This window comes from Pempheris klunzingeri, chromosome 17, assembly GCF_042242105.1.
Source record: "Pempheris klunzingeri isolate RE-2024b chromosome 17, fPemKlu1.hap1, whole genome shotgun sequence".
NCBI classification, from domain to species: Eukaryota; Metazoa; Chordata; class Actinopteri; order Acropomatiformes; family Pempheridae; genus Pempheris; species Pempheris klunzingeri.
In genome coordinates this window covers 19,628,481-19,652,774 of record NC_092028.1, presented here as the reverse complement: position 1 = coordinate 19,652,774, position 24,294 = coordinate 19,628,481, and the positions used below count along the sequence as shown (strand labels likewise).

At 40.1% G+C, this 24,294-nt stretch overlaps 2 protein-coding genes across 2 annotated transcripts; one reads left to right on the top strand and one right to left on the bottom strand.

Annotated features, from left to right (window-relative positions):
* Window positions 1-1,718: 1,718 nt before the first annotated feature.
* Window positions 1,719-9,557, bottom strand: xab2 (XPA binding protein 2). Its single transcript, XM_070848447.1, has 19 exons — window positions 9,443-9,557; window positions 8,940-9,088; window positions 8,634-8,757; window positions 8,324-8,521; window positions 7,845-7,979; window positions 7,569-7,733; window positions 7,248-7,392; window positions 7,011-7,162; window positions 6,784-6,903; window positions 6,098-6,229; window positions 5,305-5,436; window positions 5,059-5,172; window positions 4,795-4,957; window positions 4,490-4,680; window positions 3,842-3,964; window positions 3,567-3,738; window positions 3,213-3,339; window positions 2,974-3,080; window positions 1,719-2,839 (listed from the first exon to the last, which is right to left on the bottom strand). The coding sequence occupies exons 1-19, from the start codon at window positions 9,476-9,478 to the stop codon at window positions 2,778-2,780; spliced, it is 2,547 nt and encodes an 848-aa protein (XP_070704548.1). The 5' UTR covers window positions 9,479-9,557; the 3' UTR covers window positions 1,719-2,777.
* Window positions 9,558-12,210: 2,653 nt separating this feature from the next.
* Window positions 12,211-22,973, top strand: LOC139216271 (myosin heavy chain, fast skeletal muscle). Its single transcript, XM_070847359.1, has 39 exons — window positions 12,211-12,429; window positions 12,556-12,699; window positions 12,867-13,023; window positions 13,159-13,186; window positions 13,270-13,378; window positions 13,466-13,558; window positions 13,636-13,699; window positions 13,832-13,930; window positions 14,020-14,123; window positions 14,202-14,340; window positions 14,437-14,555; window positions 14,675-14,824; window positions 14,961-15,131; window positions 15,216-15,522; window positions 15,964-16,037; window positions 16,128-16,215; window positions 16,336-16,453; window positions 16,551-16,674; window positions 16,769-16,905; window positions 17,019-17,274; window positions 17,430-17,672; window positions 17,783-17,959; window positions 18,080-18,225; window positions 18,339-18,429; window positions 18,517-18,906; window positions 19,101-19,227; window positions 19,305-19,423; window positions 19,595-19,791; window positions 19,910-20,093; window positions 20,187-20,352; window positions 20,440-20,564; window positions 20,916-21,224; window positions 21,315-21,518; window positions 21,613-21,738; window positions 21,833-22,003; window positions 22,118-22,222; window positions 22,309-22,404; window positions 22,510-22,641; window positions 22,854-22,973. The coding sequence occupies exons 1-39, from the start codon at window positions 12,226-12,228 to the stop codon at window positions 22,869-22,871; spliced, it is 5,811 nt and encodes a 1,936-aa protein (XP_070703460.1). The 5' UTR covers window positions 12,211-12,225; the 3' UTR covers window positions 22,872-22,973.
* Window positions 22,974-24,294: the final 1,321 nt, after the last annotated feature.

Here is a 24,294-nt window from a genome sequence, read left to right as displayed (position 1 = left end):
AGGTTCATCTGCTGGTGCACGCGCACAGGTGAACGCCTGAGGAGGCACCTTTTAACTGGGGAGTCAGCTAAAAGTGTCCTAATGTGAGAAATATCACCAACTTCATAGATGTGTTTTATACATAAACGCTGGGAAGGACTGAGGAAGTATTCAGGTCTGTCTCCTCAGTAACAGCAGCACAATCACAGTTTAATTTTTATTTACTTTGAATATTAGGCACAAAATCTGCTTAGATAATCAAAAGTAGCCCTCTCAATATGCAAAGTGCTCTCCTGTGTGTTGTATGTAGGATATTTGTGCAACGTTGATGCTTCAAAATGTAATTCAGATGTAGATAGTTCAAAGATCCTGCACATCCATGGTTCCCCCCCAATGAGCTCTGTTCACAGGACTGAGCATGCATGTTCAAAATGGGCTTGACGGACATGTTTCTCACTCTTCTTTTAATTTCGCTGCAGGACAGGTGACAACTCCATCATACTTATTAGTGCATGGAGCTCTGTAACCTCGAGTTAATCCCAGTATGGCTTCGCACAACTCCAGCTTGAGCAGGTTTTTAATAAGCAGCAATAACTGCAAACATCTGTGTGGGTATGTGGGGCTTTTTATCTGTTATGCATCTTTTTTTTTTACAGCTGATCTTGTGTTTTATATATAAAATCAAACTGTCATTTTAGTTTCATAATATGAAAGGGGGTAAAATGAGGATCTAGTGCTTCTCAGTGAAGCATCATATTTTAATTTCTTTGCTTTGCTTTTATACTCCAGAGAAAGAAGGCATTAATAACAATTCAGACCACGCAGACACTTAAAACCTTGACACCCCATAGCAGCTTGTATTAGTAAACTACTTTTAAGTTTGTCCAGAATTAAAATACATTATTGAATAATTTTATCAGTATGCCATGTAAATTAAATGCATTTTTATAACAGCTTTGCTTTCCTCAAGAGCTAAAGGTACAAAAGCAAGACATACAATGGCCACACTATCAAGAAATGATTAGGTCATAACTATTTCTATCAGTTAATATCTAGTGTAGATCAGCAGCGATGTCAAAAACCTGCAGATATGTTTAGCTGCACCTCACTATACCTTCAAAGCTAGAGAAAATCTGCAATGAGAGGAACAGAGTAAACACACAAGTTTAGTGTAAACCTGTTCAAAAAGGAAAAAGGGAAATCAAATTTGTGAAATAGTTGTTTGCTTCTAATTATTGTGACCCAGGACGGTTTTCCTCCCAGTTGTTTCTGAAGTCTTGTTTCCAGTGGCACCATCCTCTTTGGAAAACAGTAATCTCAAGAGTGCCTCGTCACATGATGTTGCTCAAAGTGGCCCACTGCAGTAACTTTGTAAGGCGATTACCTCTCAGCTATTTTAATCTAATTATGAAAACAATTTCTTCCTAGTCTGTACTTTTTCAGTCCTCTGTCATTTCAACTCTTTTGACTGGGTGCAAACAAATAAAAGCATGACGCCTTTTTCCATTTAATACTACAGAAGATCACATTTAATTCTGAAAGTAAATCCCCCGCGGATTCATAGGTTGCACATTCATTATCGGAGCACAATTTGAATGTGTTAAGTGATGTCTGAGTAAATGGGAGTTTTACAAGATATACATGTATGCTACATCAGCAAAGTGAGACTTGAATGCTTAGCTCCTGCTTCTATGAAATGTTCCTTTCCTGCAAACTCGTATGCAGCATTTTCTGGGACAGAAAAGTCACTCAACAGGTACAAATGCATTTTTATTACAACTGCACTTTCAAAGTAATGTAAAGGAAGTTTTAAAGATTCAGAGACCAGCTTGTAACAGTGAGAATTGCTGGTGCAGAATTCACAAACTGCAAAGGTGTGTGGATATTAAAATGACTTGTTCTTACAAATCTTGTTTTGTACCAAAGGCTGCTTTGGGTCACATGTAAACCCTCGGCAACACTGACTGGAAGACATTTTTACAGCAGTATTACCGACAGTGAACACCATCAAAAACAGGCATGAGGAACTCCTGCAAATTCACATTTACTGCAGGGCTGTTGAATTATTAGTTGTTTTTAAATATATTTTCTTTACAGCCGTCCTACTATTCAATTGGTCATACAAACTGTTCCTTGAGCAACAATACATGAGCAGGATTTTAATATTTGGATAGTGACATGTGTATACAAGTTATGAAATCTTTTCTGAAACACTGGGTTTTGCAGGACTCCCACCTAACTAGTGATCCTCAAGCCAAAAATGTGAGGCTTGAATGCTCAGCTCCACTTTCAAATGAATGCCCCCTGTTGAAGAAACTATGCTCCTCCCCTGTGTTTTCTAGGGCAGAGCTTCCTGTTAGAGAAAGCTCTCTGTATTTAGAAGGTGTATAAAGGTGTTTTAACTCTTTTACAAAATGTTCTCTGGAGACAAAGTCAAACTACACCTGACTTCAGTTACAGCTATCATGTAACCACATATTAGCATTTTTTAGCAACAGAAAGCTGCTCAATTGTACAATTATCCTGAACTTCATACTTGAGAAAGACTGACACCATATGGCCAATACTAATACAGGCTCACATCTTCGTATACTGCACTACAAAAATAGACCAGGAAAATACATAGACGGCACAAATGCAGCCATTCTGTTTTTCACTCATGTCCTGTTCTATTCTTAAAATAGAGTGGATACAACTGAGCATTTACAAAAAATGTTTAAAAAAAAGGAGCCTATGCAATGTCTACAAGGGAATTCAGAGGATTGCTTCTTTGCAAAGTTCAGTGAGTGAGGCCTCTTTCAGTCATCTTTCAGCCCTCCAAACACAGCTGTGGGGACACTCTTCTGTTCAAGAGGCACCTCTGTAGAAGCCAAGAGGAGAAGACTATTAGCACATGCATGTTCATGAATAAAAGGTGTCTGCATGAATGTTTAAACAAATATCAAGTATTTCTATTTCACTGCTGAGGCTGGGCCTGTTGTGTCTGTCACTCACCATCTGGTCCCTGGTCTTCGTCGTCGTCGTCATCATCATCAATGTCAATCTCATCAGGATTGGCTTGTTTGGAAAGTTCAGCCAACTCACTGCGAGAGGTGTCACTCCTGCACAGGCAGATACAGAGAGTGAGACTTGTGTCACCTTTTACTTTGGATAGAATCTAACTTTATATTTAAAAAAGGCGCAGGTCTTCACAGATACTTCTCACTGGAGTTTAAAAAAGGCAAGAGACAAACCTGACAAAGAGAATCTTCTCTTTGGGCTTTGGTTTGTCCTGCTCAGCCTCTGCAGCAAGCTGCTGTGCTTTCTGCTCCAGCATCTTCATGTCATCGATTCCCATTTGGCCTGGAGCGAGATCTGACACTGATGACACAAGATGAAACAAACGGTTAGATCAACACAGACACATTAGCAAAAATATACTTGTACATTAATGCTTGTGCAGTTCTTGGTGTAACATCAGGATTTGGGGATCAGGAATATCTAGCATGTGTGGGTACCATATAATGTCTCGTATAGCCCACACAGGTAAAGGCACTTGCCCAGGGTGAGCTTGTCAGCTGCTAATGAGTTGGTGCAAACTTTCTCACCAGTGCCTGTGGAGCTTGTTGTGGCCTTGAGCATCTGAGAGGACATAAAGTTGACCTGGGTGTTGTATGTGGCCTGGACACTGCGTTTGATCCTCAGCATTTCTCTAATAGTGTCCTCATTTCCATGGCGGATCTCAAATTCTTTCCAGGTCTGCCAGAAATTAGCAGTCACCTGAAAGATCAAGTTCATAAATATATCAAGAGAAATTATGATGTGCACACAAATGTGACATTTTATGTGGAAACAGGTGAAGGCAGCAGGCTGTGTTTCTCACCCTGGGGTCACAGATCTGGGAGCAGTAGGAGTAGATTGCTCTGGCTCGATCGATCTCGCCCAGTTTACTCTCCATGTCAGAAAATCGCAGACACATGTCCCTGGCATGCTCATCAGGAAGGACCTGGATAAATACAAAAGTACAATTTAGATTCTTGTTGTTTTAACAATGAACAGAACAAAAGAACATAACCTATACATTAGTTACAGTATTCGAGAAAATGATTAAACTTGCACATGCTTTTCAGGAATTGGAACAGATCAAACTGGGCTAGCCTCATTTTAATCCAAGGAGGAATATCCTCCAAATGAAAAAGCAACAGTAACTAGTTTTATAGGACAGCTAACAGGTCAGACTTAGTAGAGGAGAGAGATAATCCAAAGACAATAATTTGAAAGTATCACACTTAAAAAAAGATAACTTTCATGAGTACAAATTTGAATGTATGAAATACCATACATATCTCCTATTCTTATTCTCAGTGCACATAAAGTACTGAGCAATCAAAGCAATGATTTGTTTAGACAAAAAACATCGACAACACCATGATTATCTTCATTAGTGCATCTACATGAACACCCTGAAATTCAGATTAAGGAAAAAAACATGTTTCAATAAGACACATTCATTAATGCTTTTGGCAGGTACCTCGATAGCCTTCTGGTAAATTGCTCTAGTATATGTGACTCCATAAATTTCAGCTGCTCTCTTGATGTAGATGTTGAACATGTGATGTCTCTCGTCAGTTTCTACTGCCTGCGTAGCTCTTTCATAGACAGCCATGGCGTGTCGTGCCAATCCATATCCCTCCTCCAACTTGGCATAAAGCAGGTAAATGGCTGGAAAGCAAAGCACAGTGGTACATTCCAGTTCAGTACATTTCATAAAGAAAAAGTATACACAATGGGGATCACACTTCAAGCTGGCAATACAATCCAAACAAAGACACTTACTCTTGGCAAATTTGGCAGGGCAGCCATCTAAGGCTTGCTCAAATAAGTCTCTGGCTCTCTCCAGCTTCTTGCCCCCGTAACGATCAATGAACTTGGTGAGGTAAGTGTTCCAGATGTCATAAACATTTGGCCACCTGAAGAGAGCAATACCGCGTTCATACGCCTACAAAGGTTGAAAAAAAGACATGAAGGAATTAAATGGGTGGTAGGTTGACCAAGGGAAGAATACATGTTTAGTTTAGTTAATTAGCAGCAGGTTATTACCTTGAAACTTTCCTCAAAATAGTCGTGCTCTTCAAGGAACATGGCATAATTGATGATGATCTGAGGCGTGGCGATGCGGAGGTCGATGATGCGGTCATACACCGCTTTCGTAGACTGAGGCAAAAAAAAAATGTCCTTTTTAAAAAAAGGAAAATGGAGGAAGACATAGACCAAATGTACAAAACTGACAGAGATCAATGTCCACAATGTGGACGAGGATGTATACCTCATATGTAGTGAACATACCTGGAAAGTGCCAAGACTCTCCTCCAAGTCCGCCAGCATAGACCAGACCTTCAGGGACTTGTAGACTCTGTTTTGAACTGGCTCAGATGCATCGAAGTACTCTGCTTTCTTAGATGGGATAGCTGTAGCTTTCTAGATTCATATTATATAAAATAAAAACATACATCTTACAGCAATATCCACAAAGCATTTATACACAAATATATAAGTGGTCTCATATATTTTAAAGGTGCGATCAGTAATATTTTACTCTTAGCTTGGACTTATAAGTATTGCTGTTTAATGCCAGTTATTTCTCTGTAGCTCAGATTTCATTACCTCTGAACAGGCAGAGCTGCCCCAAATCTATTTGATTGTCAGTGCTCTAATCTCCTAGGGCCGTAAACCACCCAGCCTAGACTATGCATTTGGCTTTGTTTTCCCCAGACACAAGTAAACATCTGTAAAATGGTGAAAAGAACATCAGACAAAGCAACCAATGGCATGCAATATTTTGTTAGTCACTTATCAAGCTAGTGTTTTTAGTTTAATGCCAACCAAACGTCTCCATGAAACACTATTACGATATGCAGCCTTAGGCCTTATCTCTGGACTACTGTATCAGTTACCAGGTGTTAAGCTTACATATCATCAGCTAAATCTTGATTGAGAATACACTTTAAAACACTTTCCAATGTTGTTGTAGTTCCTTGGTCCTGCCACTAGATGTTGCTAAACATTCAGTGTAAATGGTGCTGGTATATTACGGATTGCACCGACAGTTATGACTGCAGATTAGTTACAAGTGTCTCACTCTCAGTATGCGCAGAGCCTGTTCATAGTTCTCAGGACGTAGCTCCATCTCCCCATATTCACACCACACCGCAGCGAGGTCATCCACCTGCTTGTAGTTCACCTTGGTGGCTTTCTCGAAAATTGTCCTGGCCTGTCAGTAAATATAAAACACATAAAGAATAGAAAAAGGTATCTGGTTTGAAATACCTGTGGGAAGATTACTGTGGGGGCAACTTTTCCGTGTGGGGTGCTGGAGGTTAGGAGATGAGTTTAGACTCACGGTACAAACAAAAGCACTCTCAGAGATCCTTGTAATCCGTTCCTTGATGTACATTCATTTAAAGTTACGTCAACAAATAAACTCTGAGGTTGACTTTTCCGTCAAATTAAATTCTCATTACTTAAACAAAAGAACAACTCAAACTTAAAACCTGTGGTCATAAATCTGTTTGTCTTCCTTCCAACACAAAAGAGATCCCCCAGCTGTCTCCTGTCAGCTGATTATAATGCAGGAGGGGGCGGAGGAAGGAGATGACCAGCGCCAGATACGCTAGAATAATTATAGCAATGCAACGTTTCTCTAAATCAAAAGTTTCAAATGATCGATCAGAAAATATATCATTAACAATGCATGATCCAAATACAACTCAGAAATATAAATACAAATTAATTTCTGTGTTGGCTCCAACAATTACAGTGACTTACATCATCCATTTGCTCATTTTCCTCATAGAATTTAGCAAAGGAAACCCAGAGAGAGTGAGGCTTCCCTGTGGCTTTCATTGGATCCACAGTCTGCACTGCCTCGGTGTATGTATTGATGATCTGCAGAAGATTGAGATGCAAAAGCTTGTTAAATTTTACACTGCTATGAATCGTGTGTGTACTGTCCCTTTAAAAAGAAGTGGGGAAAGAATAGGCCTAAAACACACCTGCCGTGGATTGCCATCATACAGTTTTACCCGCTTATGCCACTCATGGACATTATGCGGGTTCTGCCGCAGTAGGACGCTGTTCAACAGGAGAGGACGCCTGGCTATCAGCTCCTCAAAGCGGGCCAGTCTGAGCTCCACGTCTGTGTCCTCTGGGATTAGAGGGACAAAGAGTAAGGAATACATGACAAGAGAAGCACAAGAAAGGACAATTGCCAATATTTATAAATCCCCCACCATCTTCATCCTGCCCCATCTCAGCAGTGGTCTCCATCTTTGCTGCGATCATGCTCTCTTCAAACTGGGCGTAACTATCAAACACTTGTGTGAAATCCCTTACAGTTACCACCGTAAGGATGGCCTCCTCATACACATCACGGGCCTGAGAAAGTATAAACACATTAACAGCCAGTCAGTCAAATGTGCACACAGTAAATTAATGGTAATGCAACTGCGCTGAACTAAAGAGCAGAGGACTACTTTGAATCAACAACTTTCAATACGTTAATTGCTTGTGAGATGTAAAAAAAAAACGGGAGCTATTCAGAGGAAACACACCTTCTCAAAGTGACCACTCCTGATGAAATAGTCGGCTAAAGAGCACCAGAGTTTTCCAAGCTGGTCTGTGAAGCGAGTGAGGCCTCCTCGGATGATGGCTCCAACATTCAGAGACGTCACCTTATCAGGGTTCTGGGAGATCAGGTCACAGAGCTCATGCCAGAGCTGTCCAAGAAATAAGCACAGAAACATGATTTATTGATTTTTCTGTTCAGCTTAAAAAAAAAAAAAAAACAGGCACAATGTTGGGTGCTTGGAATGAGAATAAAATCTTACTTGATAGTTGGACTTGCCCTCCTTGGACACAAAGCTCTCGTCATTGACAACAGCTGCTAGCCGCACAGCTGCTTCGTCCAAGCGGCCAACGGACCGCAAATAGTCTATGTACTCCTCTGTATTCTCTGGAGAAAGCTAGATAGCACGAAGAGTGCACAGCACATATTGAGGACATTTTCAAACAGGAAAAAAAAAATATGAATCACTTCAATGTCACAGTCAATTGCTATCTTTCCTTTTCAATAGTAGTTTCACCTATAAATAGTAACCCTATTCTATTGTATAGATATGATTTTAAGGAAATTTGTCCTCCTTCTTAATCAACATCAGAGCTTTACACAGAATGCTGATGAAGCATTTTAGATGGTTTGTGAAACATTCAATTCAATTCAATTCAATTTCAAGTATTCAGAAACCTTCCTACATCAGTCCTAAATGGCAGCTGCTGTATGGAACTAGTTGATGCACCATGCTCTCACCTTAAGGTACCTGCGGTACACCCGGATGGCTGTCTCAGGCAGGGGCAAGTTACGGACAAAGCGGAGATAAAGAGGCCAGATGCGTGGGTGCTGGGTAACAGGAAGAGCCCTGAGTGCACGGTCAAATGTTTGCCGACTTCTCGTGATCTTGCATTGACTAACAAGGAACTGGCAGTAATCAAGCCATATTCTAGGCATCTAGTTTAAAGAGAGACAGATTGTTAGTTGCAAGCACAACCTCCCTAGACACACTGTAAGATCATGTTGTACTGTCAAGTGGTTCAGTATGGGGTACTATAGAAGGCATTACCTTGTGCATGAACACCAGTGCCCTTTCATGGCAGTTATTGATCTCTTCATAGCCTGGTTCAGTGATACATTTCCCTTTGACTTGTTTCCGTCTCTCCCTCAGATAATTGTACCACAGCTTATAGCTGCAAAAAGAAAAAGAGTTAGACCATGGCCATAAAGTAATCAGATTAATCTTAAAACTGCTTTGATCACACTTTCACCTACATGAAAACTAAGGTAGTTATCCAAATGTTTTAAACAACTACTTTTAATCGCAAAGCCAAAGCCAGCTTTCTTTATAACCCTCTCCTGTGATGTTAGTTACCTGCCAGGCAGCTCCTTCAGAGCGCGCTCGTAAATCATGTTGAGGGTGAGTTTGGGCCCATTTTGTTTGAATTCGATGTAACGCATCCAGCACTTGACCGAGTAGGGGTTCCTGATGATTTCCTCTTCATAAGGCAGGTCATCGTCCTCCTAACAGACCCAGAAATCATACAACACAAACCTTCAAGTACAACCGTTACAACTTTTAGGAGAATTGCTAACGCTAACGTTAGCACGACAGCGTAACGTTACTATGACGTTGACCATCTTTCATCGGTACATTGTGAATTAAACATCATTAGATCAACGATAACAGAATTTAAATACTATCACGACACTTCAGGAGCCAAGTGTCTCTGACAACGACCCTGAATCCGATTTTACGAAAAGCAACAAGCTAACTTCAGTTAACACTACACACAGTCAAGCTAGCACTCCAGCTAAAGATAGCTAGTTAATACTCAAACACTTATGGAAAACAATATACTGTGGGATGTAACTTACAAAAATAACATCAGGTTTTCCGTTTAGCGAAGGCATTTCTACCAAGACAGAACGGTCGTTCGAGATTAACAAAGTAATGCTAACTGCAGCTAGCTCAAGCTGCCTGGGTGTTCGAAGCGTGTGGTACTCAATGTTACTTCCGGTTTCGGTACGCAAAGGGTACGCAAAGGCGTAATACTCGTCAAAAACTACAAACGTCACTGTGTTTGTAGTTCCAAAATGTATTTTTATGATATGCTATTTGGTAAAATGTTGTATTTGTTTGTTAAAATGTTGTATTTGTTTGGTAAACTGTTGTATTTGTGCTTGACCATGCAAAAAATGCATATTGCACATTCATTAATTTATATTTATATATTTATTTATATAACAAAGTAATGATAACTATGATTTTGGAACATGCTGTAATAGGTAGCATCCTGGTAGTGTTTACTATAGAGCACAATGACAAATGACTGATATTAATATGATTGTTTTTATTACTAGAGAAAGTGATATCCTCAGTATGAGCAGCTCATTTCTCTGTAAACTACGACTCTCGCTGTCTTAATGAAAAAGTTTGACCTACAGTGCAATACTAAACAACAAGTCATTATGGCAAAATGACAAATGACAGTCAAAATGAAATGCATACAAGATATTTAGTTACCACTTGCAAAACTTTAATTTCGATTATGCCTTTATCGAACCCTTTATGAATGCACAAAAACAGAGTGCAAAAGCTGTTTATCAATGGAGGTCCTTCAGTTTTAAAGTGTTTTTTTAAGATGTAAAAAAAGGGGGGAGGGGGGAGGGGGGGACTATTATTGTATAACTTAATGTTATGACCTTTGAAAGGCATTTTGACAGTTGGCAATTATGTAGGTCATTTTACTTTGGAGCCAATGCCGGCAATGTCTCAAAAACAGAGTCACATAGTTTGTCAAGGACACAGTGTTTCCATAACAGCAACAACATCCTTAGAATCAAATGTAGCATGAGGATAAAGATCTTTGATATCTGAGTGGGACTTATTATAGGTCTTATCTCAGCCTGCCTGGCAAATGTTCCTCGGGTCCTTTTAAGGCAAGGTGTAATACCACTTGAACTTTACAGAAAGGGCCTTACATTCAGTTTTATTAGAGGAATATGAGATGTGCCAGTGTCCTGCAACCATATACCAGCACCACTTGGGTGCTTCTCCAAAATGAGGTTCCATTCCTGGCTGTGACCATGTTTAATTGCAAGGGTAAATAGAGACAGCCTCTCATTATTAAATGATGAACTCCTTCTCCTGTAAGTCAGAATCTATATTTGAGTAAATTATTTACTGGAACAAATTAGTGGTTTAAAAACCCTAAATCTATTTAGGGACATACCATCACACTTAACGTTTTATGAGCCAAATTAGAGTAAACACTGATGATTCTCTTTAAAACATGATGTTTATTGTTATTAATATTACATTTCTACATCAAAATTAATATGTGGCATGTGAGGGACTTGAAGTCACAATGCTAAATGTTATTTTACTTACAACATTGGTGATAGTCACCGATATTTAATTTTATTGTATTTAAAAGATTTTACATGTGCACAAGCTCTGACACTCAATACTAGTGACATTTGAGTTCATCTCACTGAGGGAAAAGAGCTTATGGGTTCAAAAAGGGAAATCAAAGCACATGTCCCTTAATAAATGATTTAAATATGCATCTGTCACATTAGGTGTGTTGTGATTTTATTCATTCTTTTTCAGTTTTCCCGCTTTCTTGTTTTATCGCTATTTTGTTAAGCAATGATTTATCTTAAGCACAAAAAAGCTCACTAAACCTGCGATGTTACGAGATACTCCTTAAGATGACAGGGATGCTTGACCAAATCGAGTGGCAGACTGCTGCTGACCAGGCACTTCCAGCCTCTATAAAAGCAGCAGCTTCAGGCTCCTCTAAGAACTGACAGGCATCCCAGGTTAGTGCTTTTGTGTGTTTCTGCTCGCCTAACATGCTTTTGCTTAACATTATATTAATGTCATGTGACTTTTTGTCATCATGTTTTCATGTTGAATAATCTTTAGGGGATAATATCAATGAAATATGCTAGTTTCTATTGCACAGCAAGGAGCAAATACATAGTACAACCACTAATTCAGAAAAAGCATGTCAATGAATTTGTTGTTTGATATTCTTTGAACACTCAAATACTTTGGAATCACTTGAGGGGCCAGTCTTCAGAGTGGTGTTGGTACTTATAGGCTCATGTTGAATTCATTGTAAAGGCAAGGCAAGGCAAGGTAGCTTATTTTCATAGCTCATTTTCAAATATGGGCAATTCAAAGTGCTTTACATAGGCAAAGAAAAGCATTAGAATGACTAAAAGGCAGAATAAACTTAGGCTAGAATGAAATGAGATTTAAAGAATAGATGAAATCTAAATAAAATGCATTAAAATGAAATGAAAGACAAGATGAAATGACAAATGAAAGTTTAGTGATAAAAGCTTATGGAGCCATGAAGGTTTAAGGTTCAAGTTCACATAGTGTGATAGCTGTTTGGAAAATTAAAATTTTAATGTTGTGCCTTCTTTAATGATCATCTCACTCTTTCTTTAATAGCATCTTTAGACAACAACAGACCTGTGCCATTCAGTCGGGGTAAACTGAGGTAAGATATGGCTGAGATGACAAAAACTTCCATCATATTCAGATACAAACACAACCGACACCATTACTTAAATTACATCACAATCACACATATTCAAAGTAACTCCAACTCTTTCTTTTCAGTCCCCGATAAAGTGCCACAATGAGTACGGACGCAGAAATGCAGCAATATGGGCCTGCATCCATATACCTCCGCAAGCCTGAGAGGGAGAGGATTGAAGCTCAGAACACTCCATTTGATGCCAAAACAGCTTTCTTTGTGGCTGAACCTGCAGAGATGTACCTCAAAGGTAAACTCACCAAAAGAGAGGGTGGCAAAGCCACAGTTGACACACTGTCTGGAAAGGTAAGCGAATCAATGCTTTATTTAAAATTCTTGTGAAATAGGATGACATCCATTCCTATAAAACATGATCTGATATACTGCTCTAGTAAAACACAACCTTTTTTAAAAATTGAATTTCCTATTCAGACTATCACTGTAAAAGAGGATGACATCCATCCCATGAATCCTCCAAAGTACGATAAAATTGAGGACATGGCCATGATGACCCACCTCAATGAGCCATGTGTGCTGTATAACCTCAAAGAGCGTTTCGCATCATGGATGATCTACGTGAGTGTTTCACTTTACTCAGATTAGCATGAACCAACAGATAAAAATTTGCAAACGTTTACAAGTGGAGGTTTCGCTACTACTCTAAACAAAGTTCAGTTTGAAATTATATCCATGTAAAAATATAGAAGCAGTGACGTTTAGAGTGAACTTTCCTCTCTTTCCAGACCTACTCCGGCCTATTCTGTGTCGTTGTGAACCCCTACAAGTGGCTTCCTGTGTACGATGCTCAGGTTGTTCAAGCATACAGAGGCAAGAAGAGAGTTGAAGCTCCACCCCACATCTTCTCCATCTCTGATAATGCCTATCAGTTCATGCTCACTGGTAAGATATTTCATTGTGATCAATATATGTTTACATGACACTCAAAATCAAACACAGAATATATGACATGAAATGTGGCTGCATTTTTTCCGTATGTGGTATTTTATGAGATATTAAAGTGTATGTTATTTTCAGATCGTGAGAACCAGTCTATCCTTATCACGTGAGTAATTTACAAATATAATACTGAATGAATATATATTATATCAAAATATCAATATTGAGATACTATGATTCTTCCCCCAGTGGAGAATCCGGTGCAGGAAAGACTGTCAACACCAAGCGTGTCATCCAGTACTTTGCAACAATTGCAGTGGCTGGAGGAAAGAAGGCTGAGCAAACTAGCAAAATTCAGGTTAAAATGGGCATTGAAATGGTCAAAGAACTGTCTGTGTATGTATTCTTTACAATCTACAATATTTCTTTGGATATCTTTTCGTAGGGTTCGCTGGAAGATCAAATCATTGCAGCCAACCCTCTGCTGGAGGCCTATGGTAATGCCAAGACTGTGAGGAATGACAACTCCTCTCGTTTTGTAAGTGTTCAAAAAATAAACATAAGCTTTTGGGCTGCATATCAAGAATCCTCCTGACTTAAATCTACATTGTTTAGGGTAAATTCATCAGAATTCACTTTGGAACCTCTGGCAAACTGGCCTCAGCTGATATTGAAACATGTAAGTCACTTTCTTTGAATTTATGTTTGGGTATAATTCTAATTTTAGAAAAAGGTTAAGAGACATTTGTTGCCATTTTGTGATGTCCTACCAGCAATATGGTGTAATCTCACCTTGACTTGTTACTTTAAGATCTGCTGGAGAAGTCCCGTGTCACCTTCCAGCTGTCTGCTGAGAGGAGCTACCATATCTTCTATCAGCTGATGACTGGCCACAAGCCTGAGCTCCTGGGTAAGTTGTAGTAAGAACTTGAAATATAAATTTCAACAATATAGACAAAACACCAAACAATACAATGCATTTCTGTTGTGCCCCTGCAGAGGCTCTTCTGATCACCACCAACCCCTATGACTACCCAATGATCAGTCAGGGTGAAATCACTGTCAAAAGCATCAATGATGTGGAGGAGTTCATTGCAACAGATGTAAGACAACAATTTAGTTAAATAGATATTAAACTGGGGAAAATGTTTGGCATACCCTAACTTACACTTTCACCTCAGACTGCTATTGACATCTTGGGCTTCACTGCTGAGGAGAAACTGGGCATCTACAAGCTGACTGGAGCTGTGATGCATCATGGCAACATGAAATTCAAGCAGAAGCAGCGTGAAGAGCAGGCTGAACCAGATGGCACTGAGGGTAATTGTCAATAACATCATTCTCATCATGCATGTTTTCTGGTGAGTAAAATACTACTCAGGTCATTGTGTAATCATTGTCTTTCTTTTCCATCAGTGGCCGATAAAATCGCCTACCTCCTGGGCCTGAACTCAGCTGATATGCTGAAAGCTCTGTGCTACCCAAGAGTCAAGGTCGGAAATGAGATGGTGACCAAAGGTCAGACAGTGCCACAGGTAATGAAAAGAGGATTATCTATTTGATATTTGAAACAAAAATAAAATTGGGGACATATTTGCATTTTGATATGAAAATATAATTCTGAAAGATTTGCCTTCTAAAATCTTATTCCTAGGTCAACAATGCTGTCATGGCTCTGTGCAAGTCCATCTATGAGAAAATGTTCTTGTGGATGGTCGTGCGTATCAATGAGATGCTGGACACAAAGCAGCCAAGACAGTTCTTCATTGGAGTGTTGGATATCGCTGGATTTGAGATCTTCGATGTGAGTTGTTGACAAATATCCAAACAAATTTAAAGCTTGACCCTAATTTCCCAGGAAATTAAATATTTTCACCTAATGGTGATTATCTACATCTACTGCATGCCCAATGACATGCTTATCTACCTGTATACTGTAGTTCAACAGCTTGGAGCAACTCTGCATTAACTTCACCAATGAGAAACTGCAACAGTTCTTCAACCACCACATGTTTGTTCTGGAGCAAGAGGAGTACAAGAAAGAAGGCATTGAGTGGGAGTTCATTGACTTCGGTATGGACTTGGCGGCCTGCATTGAGCTTATTGAGAAGGTAAGACAACTGCCTGGTATAACAGAATTCCTGACTACCTGTTAAATTAGTGATTCTTTTAAATTTGACAACATTTCCTTTCAGCCAATGGGCATCTTCTCCATCCTTGAAGAGGAGTGCATGTTCCCCAAGGCCTCTGACACAACTTTCAAGAACAAGCTGCATGATCAGCATCTTGGCAAGACCAAGGGCTTTGAGAAGCCAAAGCCTGGAAAGGGCAAAGCTGAGGCTCACTTCTCCCTGGTTCATTATGCTGGTACAGTGGACTACAATATCACTGGCTGGCTGGATAAGAACAAGGACCCTCTGAACGACTCAGTTGTTCAGCTCTACCAGAAGTCTTCAAACAAACTGCTGGCATTGCTATATGTAACCCATGGCGCAGGTGAAGGTAAGAAGCAACAAACTGGTGATCAGTTAATTCATGCTACTAAGCTGAAAATGTAGTTTTCATGTGGATATAAACCTGAGCACAAACAAAAGCAATGTAGTATTGTTGCAACTTGTGGTTGCTTGTCCGTTGTTTAAGAAACATGATGAATTTCTTATAAAAACATTAACTACTTTCTGTTATTATTGGTACAAGATAGTGAGCAACATGGTTGAAATAGCTGTCTCTTCATTAGCTATTAGCAGCTAATCAGAAAATGTGGTTACCTATTACATTTGGTTTGGGACAAACCTAAAGTTGATTTCTGCTCTGTAGTGATATATTCATTCATATGACGAAATAAAAAATCCACATTCTGCGGAAAAGAAGAGTGAACATAGTTATTACAGTGTTATATATTCAGTGCCATGAAACAATGAAATCCAATGTTTTGCAAAACAGAGGCTGCTGCTGGTGGCAAGAAGGGTGGAAAAAAGAAGGGTGGCTCCTTCCAGACGGTGTCTGCTCTTTTCAGAGTAAGTATTTTTTTCATAATTTAGGATACGAATTAAACACCTCATCTTAAAATGATGTGAGCGAATTGTTTTTGTCATGGTGATCCACAGGAGAACTTGGGCAAGCTGATGACCAACTTGAGGAGCACCCATCCTCATTTTGTGCGCTGCCTGATTCCTAATGAATCAAAAACGCCTGGTAAGAAGTTCATAACCCACCATTCTGCACATTGTTTTAGCATAATATATATATATATATATATATATATATATATATATATAATATAATATTTTACCAATATGTATTTACAATGTTCAGGTCTTATGGAGAACTTCCTGGTCATCCACCAGCTGAGGTGTAACGGTGTGCTGGAGGGCATCAGAATCTGCAGAAAGGGCTTCCCCAGCAGAATCCTCTACGGTGACTTCAAGCAGAGGTGACTTTTTGGTAGAAGTAATTCAAGTTGTTTTCAGTTGACTTGTTATGGAATAAAACACAAGGAGAATGGGAGGTAAACACAACTTCTTTTGCAGATACAAAGTATTGAATGCCAGTGTCATCCCAGAGGGACAGTTCATTGACAACAAGAAAGCTTCAGAGAAGCTGCTTGGCTCAATTGATGTGGACCACACTCAGTACAAGTTTGGACACACAAAGGTTCATCCTTTTAACTAACTTTTACCTCTGCAGTTACCCTGTTGTATCCAAGTGTGCTGATGACCAATTTCCTTCACCTGATAACATACTGTAGGTGTTCTTCAAAGCTGGTCTGCTGGGTACCCTGGAGGAGATGAGAGATGAGAAACTGGCTGAGCTGGTGACCATGACTCAGGCTCTCTGCAGAGGATATGTCATGAGGAAGGAGTTTGTTAAGATGATGGAGAGGAGGTAGGATTCTCACACAGTACACTAAATTGTGTCTAGATATTATATTGGTAACATCCCTATTTCTAAAAAAATATTGCAAGAAAAGTGAAATTTTGTTTCTATTTCTTCTATAGAGAATCTATCTTTTCAATCCAGTACAATATCCGTTCATTCATGAATGTGAAGAACTGGCCATGGCTGAAATTGTACTTCAAGATCAAACCTCTTCTGAAGAGTGCTGAGACTGAGAAAGAGCTGACACAGATGAAGGAGAACTATGATAAGATGAAAACTGACCTGGCTACTGCTCTGGCCAAGAAGAAGGAACTGGAGGAGAAGATGGTGTCTCTGCTGCAGGAGAAGAATGACCTGCAACTGCAAGTGGCTGCAGTAAGTAGGAGATAAAAGAAAGTGTGATAATGTTCATATATCTAAGTGAGATAAGAGGAGGTTACGGAATTTCCTTTTCATTTCCTGGTTGTCTTTAGAATATTAAAAATATTTAACAAAAAAGCTAACTTATTGCATGTCCAAATGTACTGTAGGAAGTTGAGAGCCTCTCTGATGCAGAGGAAAGGTGTGAGGGGCTCATTAAGAGCAAGATCCAGCTGGAGGCCAAACTCAAAGAGACAAGTGAGAGACTGGAGGATGAAGAGGAAATCAATGCTGAGCTGACTGCCAAGAAGAGGAAGCTGGAGGATGAATGCTCTGAGCTGAAGAAAGACATTGATGACTTGGAGCTCACCTTGGCTAAAGTGGAGAAGGAGAAACATGCCACAGAAAACAAGGTTCTTATAATTTTAAATCGATTTTGATACAATATGATGAAATGTTTCTACAGAGGCTTCAAATATATAAAGATGCTACAGGACAAATGTACCTCTCATTCCATGTTCAGGTGAAAAACCTGACAGAGGAGATGGCATCTCAAGATGAGGCTATTGCCAAGTTAACCAAGGAGAAGAAAGCCCTCCAAGAGAGCCACCAGCAAACACTTGATGATCTCCAGGCAGAGGAGGACAAAGTCAACACTCTGACCAAGGCCAAGACGAAGCTGGAACAGCAAGTAGATGACGTAAGAAAACAAATGCTCTTACTTTGTAGGTTTTTGCCCTGCAATTACTTGGTATTCTTGGTATTGGTGCTCTGTCTTTCAAATGACTCACATTAACTATCATTTACTGTCATCTGGTAGCTTGAGGGGTCACTGGAGCAAGAGAAGAAGCTCCGCATGGACCTTGAAAGAGCCAAGAGGAAGCTTGAGGGAGATCTGAAACTGGCCCAGGAATCCATAATGGACCTGGAGAATGAGAAACAGCAATCTGATGAGAAAATCAAGAAGTACGTTCTTTATATGTTTTAGGTTATTAAGTCTCTTGTCAGCATTTCATACATTACACTCCAACAACTGTGCAAACTATGACAGTGAAAGCTTTCTTGTTATCCTCTTCAAGGAAAGACTTTGAGATCAGCCAACTCCTCAGCAAGATTGAGGACGAGCAGTCTCTTGGTGCTCAGCTTCAGAAGAAGATCAAGGAACTCCAGGTAACATATTCTGCATACATGCAGTATAAAAAACAGTACATTACTGCACATTTCAGTTAATAAACCTTCTACCATCATCACATCTAGGCCCGTATTGAGGAGTTGGAAGAAGAGATTGAGGCTGAGAGGGCTGCCCGGGCCAAGGTTGAGAAGCAGAGGGCCGACCTTTCCAGGGAGCTTGAGGAGATCAGTGAGAGGCTCGAGGAGGCTGGCGGAGCAACAGCAGCTCAGATCGAGATGAACAAGAAACGCGAAGCTGAGTTCCAGAAGCTGCGTCGTGATCTTGAAGAATCAACCCTGCAGCATGAAGCTACCGCGGCAGCTCTGCGCAAGAAGCAGGCTGACAGTGTTGCAGAGCTGGGTGAGCAGATCGACAACCTCCAGCGTGTCAAGCAGAAGCTTGAGAAGGAGAAGAGTGAGTACAAGATGGAGATTGATGACCTCTCCAGCAACATGGAGGCTGTTGCTAAATCAAAAGTGAGTCTTTTCGTCTTAAGTGAAGGTTTTATCTCTCTGTCATTAGGTTTAAAGATACTAGCACAGAAACTATATTTACATGAGTATAGTTGCTAGATAAGGGTAACACCAAGAATAGTCACACAATAAAAGTGTCTATTGAAAAGTAGTGTTAAATGCAGGTTTTTCAAAGGCAGCACATTTGTTTTTGAAAGGGCAACTTGGAGAAAATGTGCAGAACTCTTGAGGACCAGCTGAGTGAACTCAAATCCAAAAATGATGAGAACGTCCGGCAGCTGAATGACATTAATGCACAGAGGGCCAGACTGCAGACAGAGAATGGTGAGTCACCTTTGATAAAAACTAGTGATGGAAACCATTAATGAACACTTTTATGACTGTCAATGATTGCCATTTAGGTGAGTTTTCTCGCCAGCTTGAGGAGAAGGAAGCTCTTGTTTCCCAGCTGACCAGGGGCAAGCAGGCCTTCACTCAGCAGATTGAAGAGTTGAAGAGGCACGTTGAGGAGGAAGTCAAGGTATAACGATAACCATATTTTGCACAAAATGCATCACAACATAAATGAAAATAAAAAATTGTGAAAAAACATCTTTTGTAAGTTACCAAGAAAGTTTTATGCTGCCTCAAGATCCTATTTACAGCATATGATATGTATGTCAATAAATAATGTCTCTGTCATTCTGAATAGGCCAAGAATGCCCTGGCTCATGCTGTTCAGTCAGCCCGCCATGACTGTGATCTACTCAGAGAGCAGTTTGAGGAGGAGCAGGAGGCCAAGGCTGAGCTGCAGAGGGGAATGTCCAAGGCCAACAGCGAGGTGGCTCAGTGGAGATCCAAATATGAGACGGATGCGATTCAGCGCACTGAGGAGCTGGAGGAGGCCAAGTACATAAAACTTTTCTAATTTTTCCACAAATTAAACAAACTTTATTAAACTGTAGTGTAAGTACTTTTCTTTGTATAAGTGTGCAAGCAAAAATAAATCCTTGTTTGCTCACTACAGGAAAAAGCTTGCCCAGCGCCTGCAGGATGCTGAGGAATCCATTGAGGCTGTGAACTCCAAGTGTGCCTCTTTGGAGAAGACCAAGCAGAGGCTGCAGGGAGAGGTGGAGGACCTCATGATTGATGTGGAGAGAGCTAATGCTCTGGCTGCCAACCTTGACAAGAAGCAGAGGAACTTTGATAAGGTAACAGTAAATCAAGACCAGATATTAATTTGAGTGTATAGAAAAATCTGTCTTACTGTCAGTAATAATTGTTATTCATCTATGTCATTATAGGTCCTGGCAGAATGGAAGCAGAAGTATGAGGAGAGCCAGGCAGAGCTGGAAGGAGCCCAGAAGGAGGCTCGCTCTCTCAGCACTGAACTGTTCAAGATGAAGAACTCTTATGAGGAAACTCTGGATCACCTGGAGACCATGAAGAGAGAGAACAAGAACCTGCAGCGTATGTCAATTTCTATATTTGAGAGAAAATAATACAGATTCTACCGTTTACCACCTCTTAAAACTGTTATCTGTTTTTTTCCTGTAGAGGAGATTTCAGACCTGACTGAACAGATTGGTGAGACTGGAAAGACTATCCATGAACTGGAGAAAGCCAAGAAAACAGTGGAGACTGAAAAGACTGAAATTCAGGCAGCACTGGAGGAAGCTGAGGTAGAGCAACATCAGTTCTTAAGCAGGGCTTATCAAACTAGTATTATAACAATGATAAAAAAGGTGTTGGATGTAGCACTTTTCCTTCTGATCTTCAAAGTGCTTTGGCATTGATATGTCACTAAAAACAATGTACTTGCTCTTACTGAAAATTGTTTTTGTAATTTTAAGTATGTATTTTGAATGCTGATATGTTGGAAATATACTCTTAGAGGACATTTAAAGTGGCGTAATGGAAAAGAGGCCTGTTAGTAATTTCACATCATATCACTTAGATAGTGCTAATATGTTTAGAGGAACTCTTGTAACAGTCATTAACTTTCAGAACTTACTTGTTGAAATTACACAAAGGGCACACTGGAGCATGAGGAGGCCAAGATTCTGCGTGTTCAGCTTGAGCTCAACCAGATCAAAGGTGAGGTCGACAGGAAGCTGGCAGAGAAGGATGAGGAGATGGAGCAGATCAAGAGGAACAGTCAGAGGGTGATTGACTCCATGCAGAGCACTCTCGATTCTGAGATCAGGAGCAGGAATGATGCCCTGAGAATCAAGAAGAAGATGGAAGGAGACTTGAATGAGATGGAGATTCAGCTGAGCCATTCCAGCAGGCAGGCTGCTGAGGCCCAGAAACAACTGAGGAATGTCCAGGGACAGCTCAAGGTGAGGATTACATATTCATTTAGTTTACAAAAAAAAAAGAAACATGCAAAGAGTTCAGATGGTTGACTGTGTTTTTTCTTGTGGTCTCAGGATGCCCAACTGCACCTTGATGATGCTATCAGGGGACACGAAGACATGAAGGAGCAGGTCGCCATGGTGGAGCGCAGAAACGGTCTGATGCTGGCTGAGATTGAGGAGCTGAGAGTCGCTCTGGAGCAGACAGAGAGAGGACGCAAAGTGGCTGAGCAGGAGTTGGTTGATGCCAGTGAGCGTGTCGGACTGCTTCACTCCCAGGTTTTTTTTTTTAATGTTAATTCACATGAAACATGTATTTATTGAAAACAGATTATAGATATCATATTAAGCATGGCTTTTCTTACACATTCAGAACACCAGTCTTATCAACACCAAGAAGAAGCTGGAGGCTGACCTCGTCCAGGTTCAGGGTGAAGTGGATGATTCTGTTCAGGAAGCAAGAAATGCTGAGGAGAAAGCCAAGAAGGCTATCACTGATGTGAGTTTACATGTCAAGAAGTGCTTAATGCAGTCTACTTGTTTGTGTTCAAGTGTTGCTTGAACTAGAAATAGAGAACATATGATCCTTCCAGGCTGCCATGATGGCTGAGGAGCTGAAGAAGGAGCAGGACACCAGTGCTCATCTGGAGAGGATGAAGAAGAACCTGGAGGTCACAGTCAAGGACCTGCAGCACCGTCTGGATGAAGCTGAGAACCTCGCCATGAAGGGTGGCAAGAAGCAGCTCCAGAAACTGGAGTCCAGGGTATGCATTATAAATAAAAACTGATCATTTTTGGGAGCACATTACACTTTCCCTGTTTTCATGTATGTCATGTATTACTTTTGTTCTGATGTATTATTTATCATCGTGATACAGGTGCGCGAGCTGGAAGCTGAAGTTGATGCCGAGCAGAGACGTGGAGCTGATGCTGTGAAAGGAGTCCGCAAATATGAGAGGAGAGTGAAGGAGCTGACCTACCAGGTAACTCCTACTAAAAAGAAACTACCTTGACTTCTCTGTAATTTTCTACTCTTCATCACTTACTGTTTAATTCTTTATCTGTACAGACTGAGGAGGACAAGAAGAACGTGATCAGACTTCAGGACCTGGTGGACAAGCTGCAGCTCAAAGTCAAGGCTTACAAGAGACAGTCTGAGGAGGCTGTAAGTCACACACACAATGTAACACATCATTCACACTTGATTTAATAATATCATTACTACAAACTGTTTTGTAACTATGTCAATACAACTCCAAACACTTCACAGGAGGAGCAGGCCAACTCTCACATGTCCAGGCTGAGGAAGGTCCAGCATGAGCTGGAGGAGGCTCAGGAACGCGCTGACATCGCTGAGTCCCAGGTCAACAAGCTGAGAGCCAAGAGCCGTGACGCTGGAAAGGTAGCTTTGTTGTTTGCATGATCACAATATCAACTGTATTTAAAGTAGAAGTCAGCAACATGATTTGACTTTCACCATTGACAGTGTAAATCAAGATCACATCTTATGAAGTACCCAATTTTTCAAATGAAAAGATAAAATAACTCATTCAGTAACTTGATTCCTAAATTTAAATTTTCCATGCTAATTGATTTTCCCCTCTTTTCTTTTAGTCTGATTCTGCAGAGTAGGAGTCATCATCCAGTTGAGGCCTTTCACCAGAGTTCATAAAATATGAATCAGTGGAAGGGGGCTCTTTAACATTTCAATAAAGATGATAATTGTTATCACAATCCTGAATCCTGTCATTTCCTCTGTGACAACTAAGTTATTTGGTTGTCCAGGAAAATATTTAGTCCAAAACTAAGTAGAGCAATTAGCCATGCTATAATGTCTTGTGCTACAGTATCATGTATTTAAGATGGAGATAAAGTGGAAACCTTAGATTTGCTACCTTGAAAAAGTTTAATAGTGATTTTCTGACACTGAAACCTTTTTGCTTCTTTTCAAATTGTTGATACTTTTAAAACTTGACCTGAAGAGATGAAAACTCCAGCAACACTTGAAGTAGAATAACTGTTATGCCCCAGTCTAGGGGTTCTGGAGCGCAAATCAGGTTTGTTAATAATAATCAGAGATAATTAATAATCATATTTATTAATGGGACTTAGTGTAAAGGCCACCTTGGGGGCACCACTTCTTTAAAAAGAATAAAAAGATAAGTCAATTTAACTGATTCAGTCTCATTAAATACACTAAACTATCAATTTGGAATTGTGATTGATAATTAACTTAATAACTACATTCAAAGTAGAGTTTATCACCATTCACTCTGCACAACATTAAAGAAGACAACATATATTAATACATTAATTAAAACATACAAAACAATATAACTACAGGGAGAGTGGGTGTGTATCTGAGTGTGAGGTTGTGCGTGTACACGTGACTGCAAAAGAAGAGAAGGCTCGGGTGTTTGACTGTTGAGGCAAAGAAAAAATACAAAAGGTATCACAATCAAAAGGTGACCACGTGCAAAATGGCTGCCATTCAGACTTGATGTGTGGGTCAGAGGTAGATAATGGATGTGCTGGAGACTCATGTGTGTGGCTGTTAGCTCTGTCTCTCGGTTGGGGTAAATTTGTGTAGATGTCTATGTAAGTGTGTTGAATAATGGTACCAGGTTAGGAAAGAATGGTTAGTTTGCATGCAAGACCCTGTGTCTGTGGTATGGCAACACAGTAACCTGACACATCACACATCACAACAATCAAAGTCAATGAATATTTTTAGCAAATCAAAACCTACACATTAACAAGATTAAACCATTGCTTGGCAATGTATACAGTTATGTTATGCTATGTATGACCAGTTAGAGTTCCTTGGAGGGAACAGAGAAAGGTCCTTCGGTGTGCTTTCTTACCTGGCAAATTTGTTGATGAGCCAGGCTGGAAAAAGTAAAGGTGGTCATTGTCCTTGCTGTATCCTGCTTGCAGGTTGGAGGAAACTGGTTGTTCCTTTGTTCTTTAGCCACTCAGTGCTAACTTGTTTGTGTACGTCTGTTGGCTTGAAAGATCATCTGGCCAACTTTCTTACCTGCTGGCACTAAATAAA